The sequence below is a fragment of the Rhinatrema bivittatum genome, chromosome 10 (assembly GCF_901001135.1).
Source record: "Rhinatrema bivittatum chromosome 10, aRhiBiv1.1, whole genome shotgun sequence".
Classification (NCBI taxonomy): Eukaryota; Metazoa; Chordata; class Amphibia; order Gymnophiona; family Rhinatrematidae; genus Rhinatrema; species Rhinatrema bivittatum.
In genome coordinates this window covers 60,317,186-60,332,924 of record NC_042624.1, presented here as the reverse complement: position 1 = coordinate 60,332,924, position 15,739 = coordinate 60,317,186, and the positions used below count along the sequence as shown (strand labels likewise).

The following is a 15,739-nucleotide window of genomic DNA, read 5'->3' as shown; positions in this document are numbered from 1 at the left end:
GGGGCGAAGCCGTCTAGCACCGACGGACTCATCACTATGCTTCCAAGGGAGTGCCTATATAGGACCAATGTCCCTACTGCCTGATGTCAGGCTATCTGATTAACGAGAGAGGGAGACTGACTCTGTAGAGGCTCACATGCAAGTTTACTATTTATACCACTGTAAGAGGGGGCATAATTAAACTCTTCATCATTCCAAATCACATAAATCTTCACTGATGTCGACTGTGTATGTAAAACTGCCCCCTCTTACAGTGGTATAAAAGTTAACTGACAAATGGGCCCCTACTGAGGTTCTCCTTCTCCCTCCCTCCTCCCTTCCCAAACCGGAATCTGCGATTAAAAACGTTTTTCGCCGGTAACACAGAGCTAACGCAGCGCACAGGAAAAAGGTGTAGTTATTTCTGGCGTTAAAACCCATGTTGCTGTGCGTTACTCTATTGCACGCATGTTAACCGATCCTTATTTCCATTTACTCCGCCCAAACTCCTCCCACTCAAATACTTAATTTAAATATGCATACGCATTTTACGATGCGGTATTTATCGCGCGCATTAGGGCCCTAATGCAAAATGATAAATGACCCAATGACCCTGTTAGATATCCGGCTATTTTTTGAATATTGACCTCAATGAGTTTAGGCTCTTCCAGGTTAGTATAGAGTTTGCTTTTATAATTATTCACCATCTGCTCCCACTCCTCCATCTCCCAAGCCTTTGACTCTCTCCTGTTCTGGATATAGAGATTCTCTTCCATAGCCTGAATTATTCCAGCTTGCTTAGCTGCTCAGTGTTTTTATGCTGTTTATACTTTTTTTTTTTTTTCTGTTTATTAATCTGGCATTGCTCTTTGCTGTTTCTTGGAATTTGGGGTCTGATTTCTCATTAAAGGTACCTACCATGTTCCCAGTCAGAGTGAAATGCACCATTCCGTTTATGCCTCACTACTCGCTTAATTGAACCATTATGACTTTTGTTGAATCTTGCACTGCTTGCCTTACACTTTGGTAAAGTCGGTTCGGAAGTAAATGATCAGGGTTAGGCCATTTCACAATCCCAGAACATTCAACTGCTGGGTGCTCTCCTGCAGACAGAGCCCAGGGCACATGACACCCTCCTTAACCGATCCCCACCCCCAGTCCTTGGTGTGGATTAGCAGATGGACCTCACACAAGCTGCATGCAACTGGCATGGGGCGAGGCTGTGGATTTTCTCTCTCATCCTTGACTCTCTCTCTGTTTCTCTCACTCACACATGAACACACACATATTCTCTCTCTTACGCACAAATTCACACACACACATACACACTCTCCTCCTCAGCACTCTTCCTGCCTTCACTCCCTCTTTCCTATCCTCAGTACTCTTCCTTCCCTCTCTCTCTCTCTCCTATCCTCAGCACTCTTCCCTGCCTCCCGGCGATGGTCCATCACTGAGCTACAAATATCCACGTGCACACCCACTTTCTGTCTCTCACCAGCACTCCAAGTGGTTCATCTGCTGAGCCTAAGGGATAATTCAGGGTGGCTGTCCTTCTAGCAGGAGTCATGTGACTGCCGCCTTCTCCTCCTGAGCAGGTGCAATGCAACTCCTCTTCCTTCTGTTGCATGGGCTCCTCCTCCTGGCCACATTGGTTGATGCGATGCCAACTTTCTTCTGTGCATGTGCCCAGAGAAAAAGACAGGGTGCCTGCAATTGGAGGGAATGGGGGGGAAGAATGACAATTGAACTTAACTGCTATTACTGTCTAGCTTTGACACCTTGAGACAAGGGTTTGATCGGGGTATATGTCTCTCACCCTAGCTTGATGGACTCTATAACAAGGTACCATCAAGCTAGGCCGAGATAACATAGTACAAAATTTCATCTTTGAGACTTTCCTCACTCCAAATGAAGTCTAATCTTCACTGAGGTGTATTGTGCTGTTCGTACGTCTCACTCTACATGAAAAACTGTCCCCTAAACCACCACCAACACCTTACCTTGAGTTATTAGATGGCCCTCCTATATAGATATAAATACTTTACTACTATGAAGGCCTTGTAAATAGTCTCTCTCTCTCAGCACAAAATAGGAAATATCGTGGGGTGTGGTAATTCTAAAATTTCCATAAACACATCCCTTTTTCTTAGCGCATGCATTATCGCATTTTGATAAATCTAGGGGTACGTTTGCTATACGAAGAAACCAGGGAGGACTGCATGAATATCGCTTGAAGGGATGCCAGAGGGCTCTAGATTGTTGGTTAAGTTTGGGAATGCTTTTCTTGAAAAGGTGGATCCTTAGCACTTTTTAAAAGAAGTTTCTATCCTGACGGCATCTTACTTCTTTTGGTAAGCTGTTCCATAAGAGTGGACCTGCTGAAAAGAAGGCACTTTCTCTTGTTTCATCGAGATGGGTTAGTTTTGGGGAGGGAACATCGAGAAACGTTTGACTAGCTGATCGAGCTACTGTGCTGTTCGTACGTCTCACTCTGCATGAAAAACTGGCCCCTAAGCCACCACCAACACCTCACCTCGAGCTATTAAATGACCCTCCTATAGGCGTATAAATAGTTGCACACTGTGAGGGCCTCCCCAGAGATACTCATTCTCTCTGTCTGTCTGACTCTCTCTCTCTCCCCCTCCCTCCCTTTTCACCCAAGCCCAGAAATCAATTCTAAAATTTTATCGCAAATTGCGTTACAGCCATTTCGGGCATATCACATAGCTTAACACCAGGAAAAAAGGTGTAGTTATTTCCAGCATTAAAACTGTGTGACAGCATGCATTATGCTGTCGCATAAAGCCCCTCATTTTAATAACTCCCACCCAAACTCCACCCTAATTCCACCCCTTCCCGAAATTTGCATTCGTGCTGTGTGATAGCATTATTATCGCGTGCGTTAACACCATAATGCATTTTGATGAATGTCCCTGTAATTGATTTATGTGCTTACCTGATTTGTTTTGTTTTTGTAATGTGATTTAATGATCTGTCATTTTAATTTCTACTGATTTTATTTTATCGCCATGTAATTTTATTTACTATGTATGTTTTATTGTACCCCTCCATGAATGTAGGAAGGGCAGGTAACATGCTTTTAGATAAATGAATATGCCCTCCCATGGTGTTAACGCTTATGAGCGGCTCAGCAGCCATGGGAGTAATGACCCCCCATCCCAGGCTGGCGGCTCTCCAGTCAAACTTCCTGCTTGGCCTACCCAAAAGCCAGCACTGCTTGCAGCCGTGATTGATGGGGAAAGCAGGGCTGTGGGTAACAGATGCATTGAGATCGGAGTAGAAACCTGAAGCAGCCTGTCTGCCAACACCCCCCCCCTCCAGTAACCTGGGGGGGGGGGGGGAAGAGCTCCAGGTGGCAACTTTCCATGCTTTGTGAGTTCTTGATTACAGACAGCTTCCCCAGAGGCCAGGCCAGGCCTGTATCTGGCTTTAATCTGTGATGTGCTTCAGCAGGAGAGCCCTTAATGAGCTCTACACATGCTACTGTTTTTAATGGATGTGGTTTACTGCTCCCATATGGAGCACTGCTCTCAGTGAGCCCGATTCTGAGAAGATCGCAGGAGTCAGAAATGCCACAGAAGAACAAGGGCAGTCTATGTGGTCCTCCTCCCAGCTGCAGTTGTGGGAGGCCTTGGAATGCTCCTCAGGGCTGGCATGGACAGTAGGAGCTAGGAAAGGAAAGGCAGTATACTTACTGAGTGCCCCCCAGGTAAGGTTGCCACCTTACCTGGATCAACCCAAACAGGCTAATCCAGTCCTTTTTTTTTTTCTCTTCCACGCAGGGAGATGCAGTCCTGCATTTCTTGGAGAAATGAGGAAATCCAGTACTACAGCTTTATGTGTGCAGTGGGATAAAAACAGAAATGAATCGGCCTATTAAGCTTGATCTGAAGGAGGTGGCAATCCTACCCCCTCCCCCACCCTCAAATGGCATGTATGACAGGGGGCTAGGAAAGAAAGGGCACTGTTTTATGCAGAGTATCCCCAGGGCTCTTTGTAGGGCACCTGTATGTTGCTATCTCCTAAATGGTCTCCATTGACAAATGCTGCCCAATCCTGTCCTTCTAAGACAGTCAACTGGGGTTCCCAACTAACTCAGTGTCACCTAGACGGGATGAGCCAGGCTTACATTTTTAATTACATTTTTTTATTGATTTTCTCAAATAAGTTTATAACTAAAGTGTGACATGTATCCCTATACAATAAATATCCTTGCATCACTAGACATTTTGTTCCATTGAGCCCAGCTATTCCTGAAGGCAGTGGTTGTCAAACAGTATGCCGTGGCAAAGTCCCTGCTGTGCCACCCTATCTGCTGCAGTGGCTTGATGCTCTCGCTCCCCCAAACATGATCCTCCCCGTCCCTGTTGGTGCACTCCTCCCACTGCCCCCCTGGCACAACTCTGAAGTGAAAAGCCAGCATGAGGTGGCAGGTAGACTCGTAGACTCCATCCTGCCAGCCAGCAGAGTAAGGCGTGTGCCTCGAAGATCGAACAAATTCAAAAGTGAGTTGTGAAATAAAAAAGTTTGAGAAGCAATGCCAAAAAGTAACAGATAATACATTATGTGGAATACAGTGTGGAATACATTACCAGAAAATCTAAGGCTGCAGAGCAATGTAAAACGTTTTAGAAAACTCCTCAAAACATGGCTGTTCCAACAAGCATATAGAGACGGCATAGGATAAACCACACTGACACCCTCTCCACATCAGTGTTTATAACTATTCAGGTCCTTATGTACATAACAGTTAATACTTTGGTTCTCGGTGATCTTACGACTCATGAAAATTCGTTCCTCTGTACTCATAACCTACTATGAGAGCAGATCTTCTAGTTTACTCTTATTTTAGTTTACTTATTCACCCCTAACATATTTATTTAAATCAGATATTTTAATATATTCTAAAGCATTGATTATTGTTATTCGCTCCAGATTGTAAAATCCCCATGTTGTATTGTTATCCCTATAAACCATTATGTTGCTTTGTTCACATTGTAAATTTCTTATGTTTTTATTGTTATACCAATAAACCGTTGTGAAGGCTAGTACCAAATAACGGTATATAAAAACCTACAAATAAATAATAAAACAGAAATGAGCTGTCATTCTGCTACATTCCTTTCCACAGCTATTTTCTGTTTTAAATGGATAATTTTTTTATTTTTTTGATGTTTTAAATGGATTGTAATTTTTAGAATTATATTGTAAATTGCATTGAGATTTTATCGAATGGGATGAATGCATGTGACAATAATAATATTTAGTCACTACTGTCATCCTGTCTCTTCTCAGAGCGTCTCTCCCACATAAATTACCTTCTAACTCATGTGCCTTCACACAGTTTCCCAGAAGTTTTCCCACAGACGGTTCATCTTCTTATTTTTTTCAACTCACAAGTCTGTTTCTCTGTGGTATGTGTCTCCTGGAGTCTATTTAACCAATCCTTCAAACCAGGCTTCCTTTTGCCTCCTACTGCATCTGTGATCTCGCAATCCTGCTTTAATTTACAAAATTGGATGTACAAGTCCATGAATGTAGTGACTTAAAACTAGGACCGGCTCAGTCTGTCCAGACGAAATTAATCCAATTGGTAACTCCTACCATAGGCAGCGGAATAGGATGGGCCACTGGGGCCATGGCCCTACCAACATTTTGCTCCAAATGGCACCAGCAACTAGGGCACTTGAGGGGGCAGAGGCCATTCCCGCCCAACCAAGAGCATGTTCTGCTACCCCTCCCCTGACTCCTGTCATCAGCTCTGCTCACAAGTGGTTAAGGATAATTCCAGGCCAAACTCGCTCAGTCTTGCTGACCCAACCCAAAACTCAGTGCCTGTATTTGGCATCCCCTTTTCTCTGCTCCAAGAGGAAGGCAGCAATAACTGGGGCAGCTCATATTCCTGACAGCACCTGTGACCCTGCCATCAGTTATCCTGGGCAGTACTGTCCTGAGCAGCTGTAATGCATGTGTAACACATGTGTGGTGGTGTCCACAATCTTTTCATACAATGGAATGTTAATTCTGGATTTAGGGTAATTAATTATATCTCCTTATTTTGCCCTACCTTTTTGAATATGAAATTCACACAAGGGAGGGGAAGGGTATAAAATATTAGATTAGCAGCATACAATCAAAAGTGATTTGCAGCTTACCATACTTTAGAATAGCAGCAGACAACCAGATGTCATTAGCAGCTTGACAATATAAACGTGCACCCTAGGACTAAACTTTAAATAAATCAACAGTAATGACTAAGATTTAACAGTATATAGCAGAACAAACTCAAAAATAAATAACACCTTATCAAAACAATAGATTGTATAATGTACTAGCTTTCTCTTAAATCTTATTTAGAAAATACAGGATGAGGGCGTTGCTTCTGTGAGTAAGATGAGGCCCCTTTCTCGTTTTCATCAGACCTTACTGTTTTTCTCTGTTCATCTTCCCTCTGACCTGTCCTTTAGTAGAGATCTCCTTCATCTACAGAAACACCTCACGTCTTCAAGGAGACAACCAAATCAGCTATAAAAAAAAAAAGTGACACAACTAGGGAGGAAAGACCTCAGACTCTGCTCAATGCTACTATTTTCAAAGTCACCTGGCAGAACAAAATTTTGTAATTGTTCTTAAAAACCTTCTTGTGTGCAATCGGATTAATATTTTGATAGATTTTTTATTTTCTCTTATCAGAGGTAAAATAGGTGAATTTAATGATAGGCTTATGCTGATCCTGAAATCCATGTCACATCAAGTCTCTACTGAACTCTTCTTTACTAATCTCGAGCTTGTACTGTCTTCTGTTAGTTATAGCCTCAAACATATATTCAATCTTCTTTCATAGAAGGCTAACAAAGCTCTTACTTGGATACTGTGATAACACCATCAAAAGCTAATGTTGGCCAGCATTTCAACAAGGCTGCGTCAGGGCCAATAAAAGTCTTCCCCTCTACTTTAATGCAGCTCAGGTCATAACTATAGGGATCAAGCCTGCTGATAGTGAAAATCTTCAGAGGAATAGCTTTGTTAGTCTGGTGTAGCAGAAATGACAAGAGGCAGATGGCACCTTGCAGACAAACCAAATGCCTTAAGAAATTGGTTAGTCTATAAGGTGCCGCACACTTCTAGAGTGGATGATTTTTTTGTGTCCTTGGAATTGTGAAGGAGATTCTTTGTGCCTTGTTTCTTGCTTTATTAGAGTTCTGTCATCCCACCCTATTACCCCTCTGAACTGCCCTCATCCTAGGTCCCCTGCTCCCAAATAGTGAAACTGGGGCTGTATAAGGTAGGAAGAATGGACAACGCAGGGCCACTTTTTCCGCCAGGCTCCAGCACTCCCAACTAGACAGCAGCAGTACCAGCACAGATTTAGACTAATTCAGCTGCTTCTACTCTCACTCTACTCACATCTCGGGTCTTTTTTTAATGCTTGCTGTATTAAGGGTGAAAATACTTTGCAATAAAGAGAATTAAATTAAAAAAGACCAACTCAGTCGGCAAGCAAAATCATTAAGGGCTTTTTTCTTCTTGTCAGTTTTATTTTGTCCTTTAATGTTTAAAGTTTGTGAAAGATGCTCCTGCTCATCCACTTCCCATCCTTATGTATCTGAATAAATCTTGGCGCTGCTTTGTGTGGGTGTGGCAGTAATACATACAGAGCACGGACAGCAGAAGATTCCCTGCTGGAAAAGAGATTATTTCTAAGTGGGGAGTGTCTGGTTATGGGGTGTACGGTGCAGTAGTTGAGGTGCATGGCATAACCCAGTGCCATAATGTGGGATGTGTAGTAAGCCAACATCTTAAATCAGGGCTTCCCAAACCTCTCCTGGTGATCTCATAGCCCGTCGGATTTTCAGGAGATCCACAATGAATATGCAAGAGATCAGTTTGCCTACACTGGGCCTTCAATGTATGCAAATTGATTTTATGCATATTCATTGAAAATCTTCTGAAAACTGGACAGGCTGTGGGGTCATGAGGACCTAAATACTTTTGACAGTACTTCCCTTTTAAGAATGGCCAGGCTGTGCTTGCTATAGCCCCCCTGAAGCTAGAAAGCTCTGAGCTCCAGCTCTGGTCTATCTGAATTGGGGAAGGATCCTGTGACTTGGAGCTGCTGATGAACTGGAAACTCTCCACCTGCAACTCAAGAGTTGAGCACATTCAGCTGAAATGAGATGAACAAGGCACCTGTGTGTGATCACAAGCCCATAACTCCAGGGAAGAGTGGGTAGGAAGAGAGAGGGGGATACCTGTGAAGAATCTCTCTCCTGCTATGTGGGTTGACTGGGACTGATTCTGTCGGGAAGTCCAACATGTCTTGGGTTGGTCTAGAATAGCAAGGCACGATCAAACTTTATAACCCATTCCAAATGAAGGCTCCAAGACTTGCTCATGTTCACAAGTCTTGTAGCTGTGGGTCTGTGTATGAAGAGGGACAAGAGAATGCATGCTTGGGGGTTCCTTCACTGACTGTTCTTTGGTTTTGTCAGGACAGTCGGGAGGTGTCAGGAGCAGCTGTGTCCTGGGATGAAGAGGTCACCAGGTGGTGGGGCGAGTGGAGCTCCTGGTCCACCTGCTCCCGGACCTGTGGGGGAGGTGTGATGTCCCGTGAAAGGCACTGTTTGCGGCAAAGGTGGGTCAAATCCAGCACTGGCACTAAAGTTTACTCCCATCTGAAAGTGAAACCACTTTGGGAGAGGGGTTGTTTGCTTAATTTCCCAGGTCTGGCATCCTAGTGTGCTTTAGAGAGGAGGTGCCATGGTAGCTTCCGCCACTTGGGAATCTCTCCTTTCTAAAGTAGCAGTATTCAACGCTTTTAAATAACATAATTGGTAATTAAATCCATCGACTGCCTTCTTTTGATATTATTGCTAACGGTCTGCTGCAATAACAGGCACCACAACTTCATGCAGGTCTCAGACTGATACATGTGAATTATGAATATAGTTTTGTGAGCAACCAAACAGTGGACTTGAAAAGGGAGAATTTAAAAATGGGGGAGTGTAGTGATACACAGATGCATGTATTTTACTCCCCATAGTAAAAAAAAGTAAAAGTGATAAATATAGGGAGAAATAATCCAAACTATAGTTGCATAATACTGGATTCTGTATTATGTGGCACCAAACAAGAAAAGGATCTTGGAGTCACGGTGCCTAATACTTTGAAATCCTTGGATCAATGTGCAGTAGCGATCAAAAAAGTAAACAGAATGTTAGATATAATAAGTAAAAGAATAGAAAATAAAACAGAAGACATAATGCCTCTGTATTGATCTAAGGTGCAACCACACATTGAGTATTGTGTGCAGTTCTAGTCTCTGCATCTCAAAAAAATATAGCAGAACTCGAAAAGGTACAGAGAAGGGTGATCAAAGCGATAAAGGGGATGGCACGGTTCCCCTATGAGGAAAGGCTAAACAGGTTAGGGCTCTTCAGCCTGGAGAAGAGATTTCTGAGAGATATGACAGGAGGTCTATAAAATCATGTGTGGTGTGAAATAGGTTAGCAGGGAGCGGATATTTATCTTTTCAAATAGTACTAGGGCTAGGGGTCACTCCATGAAGTTAATAGGTAGCACATTTAAAACAATTTGGAGAAAGTATTTCTTCACTCAGTGCACAATTAAACTGTGGAATTTGTTACTAGAGGATGTGGTGAAAGCAGTTATCATAGCTGGGTTCAAAAAGGGTTTAGACAAGTTCCTGGAGGAAAAGTCCATAAACCACTATTAGCCATGCAGACTTGGGAAAGCCACTGCTCATCCCTGGTTATGAGCAAGAAGGACTGGATGTAGTTTTTGGGATCCTGCTGGGTACTGATGGCCACGGTTGGATGCTGGGCTGATCCAGTATGGCATTTCTTATTTTCTTATCCCACCCCTGCTCTTCCCCCTTTCACTGACATACCTGAAAAAAAGTGTTGCTGCCTCATTTTACCTTTTTAGTTATCTTTTCTTCCACTCGTGCCCGACTACTTTCTTAGCCTCTGTTTTGTCTTCCCTATGCTCCGCTTTCTGACATCCCTTGTATGTTCTGAATGCTCATCTTCTGGCCTTTATATTTCCAGCCACCTCTTTTGAAAACCATATCTGTCTTTTTCCTTTTCCTTACTTTCTTAACATAAATATGTATTGCTCTTTCCATAGCTTCCTTTTGTTTAGCTCACTGTACCTTCTACTCCTATATCATCCCACCTTGCCAGTACTGCTTTAAGGTTCCCCTTTTTACCAAAGTTGGTATTTTTTAAATCTAGGATTTTGACCTTTGTGTAACTCCTTTCTGCCTTAGCTGTGGTATCGAGTCATATCATCTGATCACTGGGGCCCAGGTGTGCACTTTCTCCGTTTATAAGTACCAGATCCAGTCCCACCTCTTCCCTCATCGGTTCCATTACCGTTTATCTGAGGAGAGCCCCTTGAAGGTAGTCCAGCTAACTGATTCTGCTGACAGGATACACCAGTCCGCATCTGTCAGATTAACATTTCCCACCAACATCCCTTTATTCTCCTTATTTGGATGTCTTGGCCTAGATCTCCGACCTTCTTCCTGAGTCACACAAATGTACATGGAAGCAGCATCTCTCCCTTTCAAGATGGCCTCGTGTCTCCTCTTTTCCAAGATGGCCCACAGAATCTCCTCTCTTTCACATCTACCTTGCACTTCATTTGCTTTGATATATATATATATATATATTTTTTTTTTTAAATATAGGAAGCTACTCCCTTTTCCACCATCCTTATCTTCCCTGAACAAATTGTATCCTGCTATGGCCATATCCCATTCAAGAAACTCATTGAACCAGGTCTCCATGATGGCAACAGGATTTAAGTCTCCTTTACCATTAAGGCTTACAGATCTAGAATTTTATGACCTAGACCAGAGGGTCTCAACCCAGTCCTCAGGGCACTCCCAGCCAGGATATCCACAATAAATATGCATGAGATAGATGTACATTCAAATCTATCTTATGTATATTCATTGTGAATATTCTGAAAACTCGACTGGCTGGGTGAGTCCCAGGGACTGAGCTGAGAATCCCTGGCCTAGACTGTGAACATTTCTCATAGCCTTCATCTGTTTCTCCTCTCCTTGCCTACGATCTGTATAGGCTCATACATGCTGTTTTTGTCTATCCTGTTTCTCAAGCATAGCTTGTGAGCTTCTCAACTTTGTGTTTTACTCCACGATCTTAATTTGTTTGTGGGTGGTGATGGCCCAAATCAATTGTTTCTATTTATTTTAAAATATTTATTACCTGCCCTTCCTACATTCAGGATACAAGAAAACACGCATCATAAAATTACATAAGAATCGATCAAAAATGACAAAAATCAAACAAAATCACAGAAATTGACAGTGCTGATAGATCCAACTATTGTCACTATAGATGACTTTATAGTGCTCAGATGGAAAATGCCTTTTGAAATAAATGGGTTTTAAGAGCTTTCTGGAAAAACTTTGGTTCTTTTATTGTTCTTATCTCTTTTGGGTGGGAGTTCCATAAAAAAGGCTGGCAATGGAGAAAGCATGTTCCCTAGTGTCTTCAAGATGGGCTGTCCGAGGAGAGAGAATATCTAGAAGGCACTGACTGGAAGAGTGTACAGTTCTGGAGAGAGAATGAATTTTTAGTGTCGCTGCAATCCACGGTGAAGGAATATTATGACTGAGGGTATGAATAGTAACTGCAAGCTTATATGGTATCCAAAATGAAATTGGGAGCCAATGAATGGTTTCAAAACCAGGGAGAAGGAGCATTTCATTATTGTGAAATCGCCAGAACCCAAATTGGTACTGATCCAGAGAGGGGTTGGAATTGAGAAAAGTGGTAAGTTATTGGAGTACTGCATTCTCTACTATTTTGGCCAAATATGATAGCGTGAGATGGGATGATAATTTGAAAGTAATGTCGGGTCAGCACAAACCTTTTTCAAGATTTGACGTACCTATGCTCTTTTCAGTGAGTCAGGAAGAGAACCTGCATTCAGTGATGTATTTACAAATGTCGAGATGAAACTGGCTAATTCTACTTTGATAAGTTTTAACAGAGCTGTAGCGCATGGATTAAGAGGGTTAGTTGATGAATTATTTCTATTATTGATGGAAATAATATCAACCTCCGACACAGTTTGAAAACATTCCGATGTCATTCCCACCGATAATACATCATTGATCACCGCATTCGCAGAAGTTTGAAATGTGTGCCTGATAGTAATCACTTTTTCATTAAAGTAAATTGCAAAAGTTGCTGCTAGATTCTGTCCAGAAGACGAAGGGGAGGGAGTATTAGAGGGAGCTGAGATCAGGTAGACAATCTGCTTAACAGAGTGAAAAAGTTCTCTTGGATTATTAAATATTGATAATTTGAAATAAATATATGCTTTTTTAGCAATAGTGATAGTATCTTGATAATTGGAAAGAGAAAATGGATAAGTGTATAAGATACGGGGTGAGATATCAACACCATTTCCTTTCAGACCTTCTCACTTCTCTTTTCTTCTGTTGTAACGAACTATTAAACCATGGGACAATGTTAGACCTCTTCCTAATGAAGACCTTCCTTGGTGCCACCCCCGTCCTCTAGTTTAAACACCTTCAATGTATTATATTAATCTCTTACCTAACATTCTTTTCTCTCTCGCAGAAAGATGTAGGACATCACTACACCATAGCCTTTTATTTTTCCGTATATGACTTTAGCCCACAATATATCTAAAACCTTCTCCTTTATTTTGGGGTTTTGAACATTGTATTGCAGTTGGTAATGCAAGATAGCCTCTCCTCCCCTTTATGAAAATGCAATAGTCTTTGTCAGGTATGTAATCTCCTCCCCTAAATTCTTGAACTCAACCTGTATTACACCAGTTCTGTTTCTAGCCAGGTCATTGATCTCCATTGGGACTATGATAGCTTCAGAATCCTTTCTTCTCTTGTAATGCTAAGAATCTGGTTTGTAGTCCTTCTGGCTGTGGGTCCTGGTGAACATATGAACATTTTATTTCCCTCCAAATGGGTCCCCAAGTTAATTGTTTTGCTAAGAGTTTCCCAAAGTAAGGACTTTTCTGTTGTTATAAGATCTTTTTTATCAGTGCTTTTGAGTTTTGCTGCCTTTCTTCAACTGTTATCACTTCAGATGCTTTTTCTAGGGTACTGTCTGTTTCCAGTGCCATAAAGTTATTTGCTATGGTTATCATTTAGAGAAGGGGTGGATGGCACCATGAATGGTCTTAGAGTAACCAGATTCAGGGTGGACTCTGGCAGAAATGTTGCCTAAACGTCTTCATTAGCGACAAGAAAACAAAAGCAGCTTTGCTATTCTTTGCAGTTCAACAATACAAAAGTAGTATTACAAATTACAATTCAGTTGTGTTTTCTTTCTCTAGGCTTCCTTCTTTCCTCGGGATCTGCTGTTCCCTCCTGGGCCTGGCTAGTTATACACCTTCCCAGAGACCTCTGCCCGGACCAGGATTCCCTGCTGTCTTAGGCTTAAAGTTGACTAGGCCGGATCTCTGGATCCAGACCTTTAAGGTGTTATGGGGGTTTCTCTTGTATACTCCTTTGCAGGGTTCTCTGTGTCAGGACTTTATCCTCCCAGAACCCACTGCAACTCATGTACTCCTGGTTTTTTGTATGATTTGTGAGTGCAAAATGATTTTCTGGCTCACATATATGGAGCGAGACAACTCTTATTTTAACCATTTCCTCTTTAAGCTGAGTCGATTCCATTGCAAAGAGCAGCAGACAGAAGATTCAAGCTATAAGCCTGTAGATGGTTTATGTAAAGATCAGAGCCCCACAATTATACTGAATAAATTCCATTGTGTCAAATATTTTATTTCTGTATGGAATACCTCTATTTCTGTAAAGAATCCCCAGCAAACCTTAAATTTGTACTTTAAATGAGCAAGGTTTCAGAAAGATCTGACCTATGCCCTTGTAAGACTATATAAGAAAAGCAGTAATTAGGATAGGGTGGGTGGCAACCTAAGTGACAAACACTTCAGAACCAGTCTAATTGATATGCTAATGATATTTAGCGCTCTCCAGCTCAGTTCCTTAAACAAAAATGAAATCTCATTTTCAAACACTCAGCTTGTAGTGGCCCAGTCCAGTTATATTATTGATATACTAACATTGTTTCCTGTTATTCAGAGCCTTTCATTCATCCTGTTACCCAGAGTGTTCACTCCCTGGTATGCACAGTACCTCGGTCTCTCCTGTTACCCAGATCTTTCATTCCCCTGGCTATATACAATGCCTTAATCCTCCTGTTGCTCAGAAACTTAATTCTCTCCGCTTTACACAGTGTCTCTAATGTTTTCCTGTTGCTGGAACCATCATAGGACTGGCAGGAAACGTTTGATGCCATGATCACTGCAAAATTAGTCGCTCTGTTCTCAGCTTTCCAGCACTGGGGCGACATGCAGGGAAGTGGAGCGGGACTTATGGGAAAGAGACCCCCCTGTGAGAGGGGTGCTGATGAGAACTGCCATGGGAGCACTCTGGGGTCTGTCAGACACAGCGGGGAGGCTGCCCTGCCACTCCTCTGCTTTCCTTTCCGCCTGACCACATCTCTGAGCGCACACACACGGGGTCTCAGCTCAGCGCCCTCTCTCCCCCTCCAGAGAGAGCCACGGGATGTTGAGGAGGTGTCTGTCTTTGCTGGGACATGGGAACAACTTGCACATAATGCACTGCCCTTTACGGTATGGGTGGCTCTGTCTGTCTGTCTGTCTCTCTGGTTGATGCAGGGGGCCAGGGCTAGATGGAATTTCTCTCTGCAGCTTTCTTTTGCAAAGCCTCTCCCTATAGTCTGCTTCAGGCCAGCTTCAGAAAAGTTTGCATTTCAGTCTAAAATGTAGAATAGCTTCTTAAATAAGGGCCATGCAATTATCCATGGGCTCTGCACCCTGTTATTACAACAATATTACAAGCATTTGACAAGGATGACTGCTCGCAGGAAGCCTCGCTCCCCAAGGCCGCTGGCTTTCATAGGGGTCTGACTGATTTTTTTTTTTGAACCAGCAGTTTCCTCCCGCTCCCCGCTCAACCAAAAGCAGGACTGCCACCCTGAACCTCCAGTCATCCTTGGGCCAGTCCAGAAGTTTTCCTCCTGTTTTATATTCCCTCCTCCCTAACTTCCTTTAGTTCTCAGCTGGGGACCACGCACCAGAGCTCATTTTCAAACGCTGCAATTCTGGGCCCTATTTTTGACCACTGGGTATCGCCCCTGAGTGAAGACTATGATCCCCCCCCCCCCCCCCCCCCCATCTTTCCAAAGGGGCTGCAGTTGCTGCCTCTGGAGAGGAGAAGGCCTGAGCCAGGAATAGAAGCCAGGGCCCTCTAAATGGCAGCGAGCAGCTCTAGAACTGAGACCCTGAGCCGGCCCCACCAGTTTCACACATAAAAGGGAGCAGCCTGGCACCAAAGGTAAAAACAACTACAACTGGGAGTGAATGGCAGCAACCTAGGGCTGAGTGGGTGGGGGAGCGGTAGGAATGTCCTTGGGACTGATGCAGAGAGCAGTAGGAACGTGTTTGGGACGCATACAGAGGGCAGTGGTAACCGTGGGTGGGAAGAGGTAGGGACGTCCTTGGGACGTATACAGAGGGCAGTGATAAGAGCAGGTGGGAGAGCAGTAGGGACGTCCTCGAGACGGATGCAGAGGGCAATGATAAGAGTGTGCGGGGAAGAGGTAGGTAAAAGTAATGGATATGGAGGAGGCAGGGGCTTGGCTGT

General features: G+C 43.1%; 1 protein-coding gene across 5 annotated transcripts in view; it reads left to right on the top strand.

Annotated features, from left to right (window-relative positions):
• The window catches only part of LOC115100149 (ADAMTS-like protein 2), a 61,382-nt gene that overhangs the window by 11,430 nt on the left and 34,213 nt on the right, over positions 1 to 15,739 (top strand). For 3 of the 5 annotated variants that reach the window (XR_003858975.1, XM_029618419.1, XM_029618421.1), the window contains exon 2: positions 8,493 to 8,635. Coding sequence is in view for 3 of the 5 variants with exons in the window: in XM_029618419.1 (XP_029474279.1) it covers positions 8,493 to 8,635 (143 nt within the window). In the remaining 2 variants the exon portion in view is untranslated. Of the gene's footprint in view, positions 1 to 8,492; positions 8,636 to 15,739 lie in introns of those variants that run through there. The other 2 variants (XM_029618420.1, XM_029618422.1) reach the window with 2 other exon arrangements.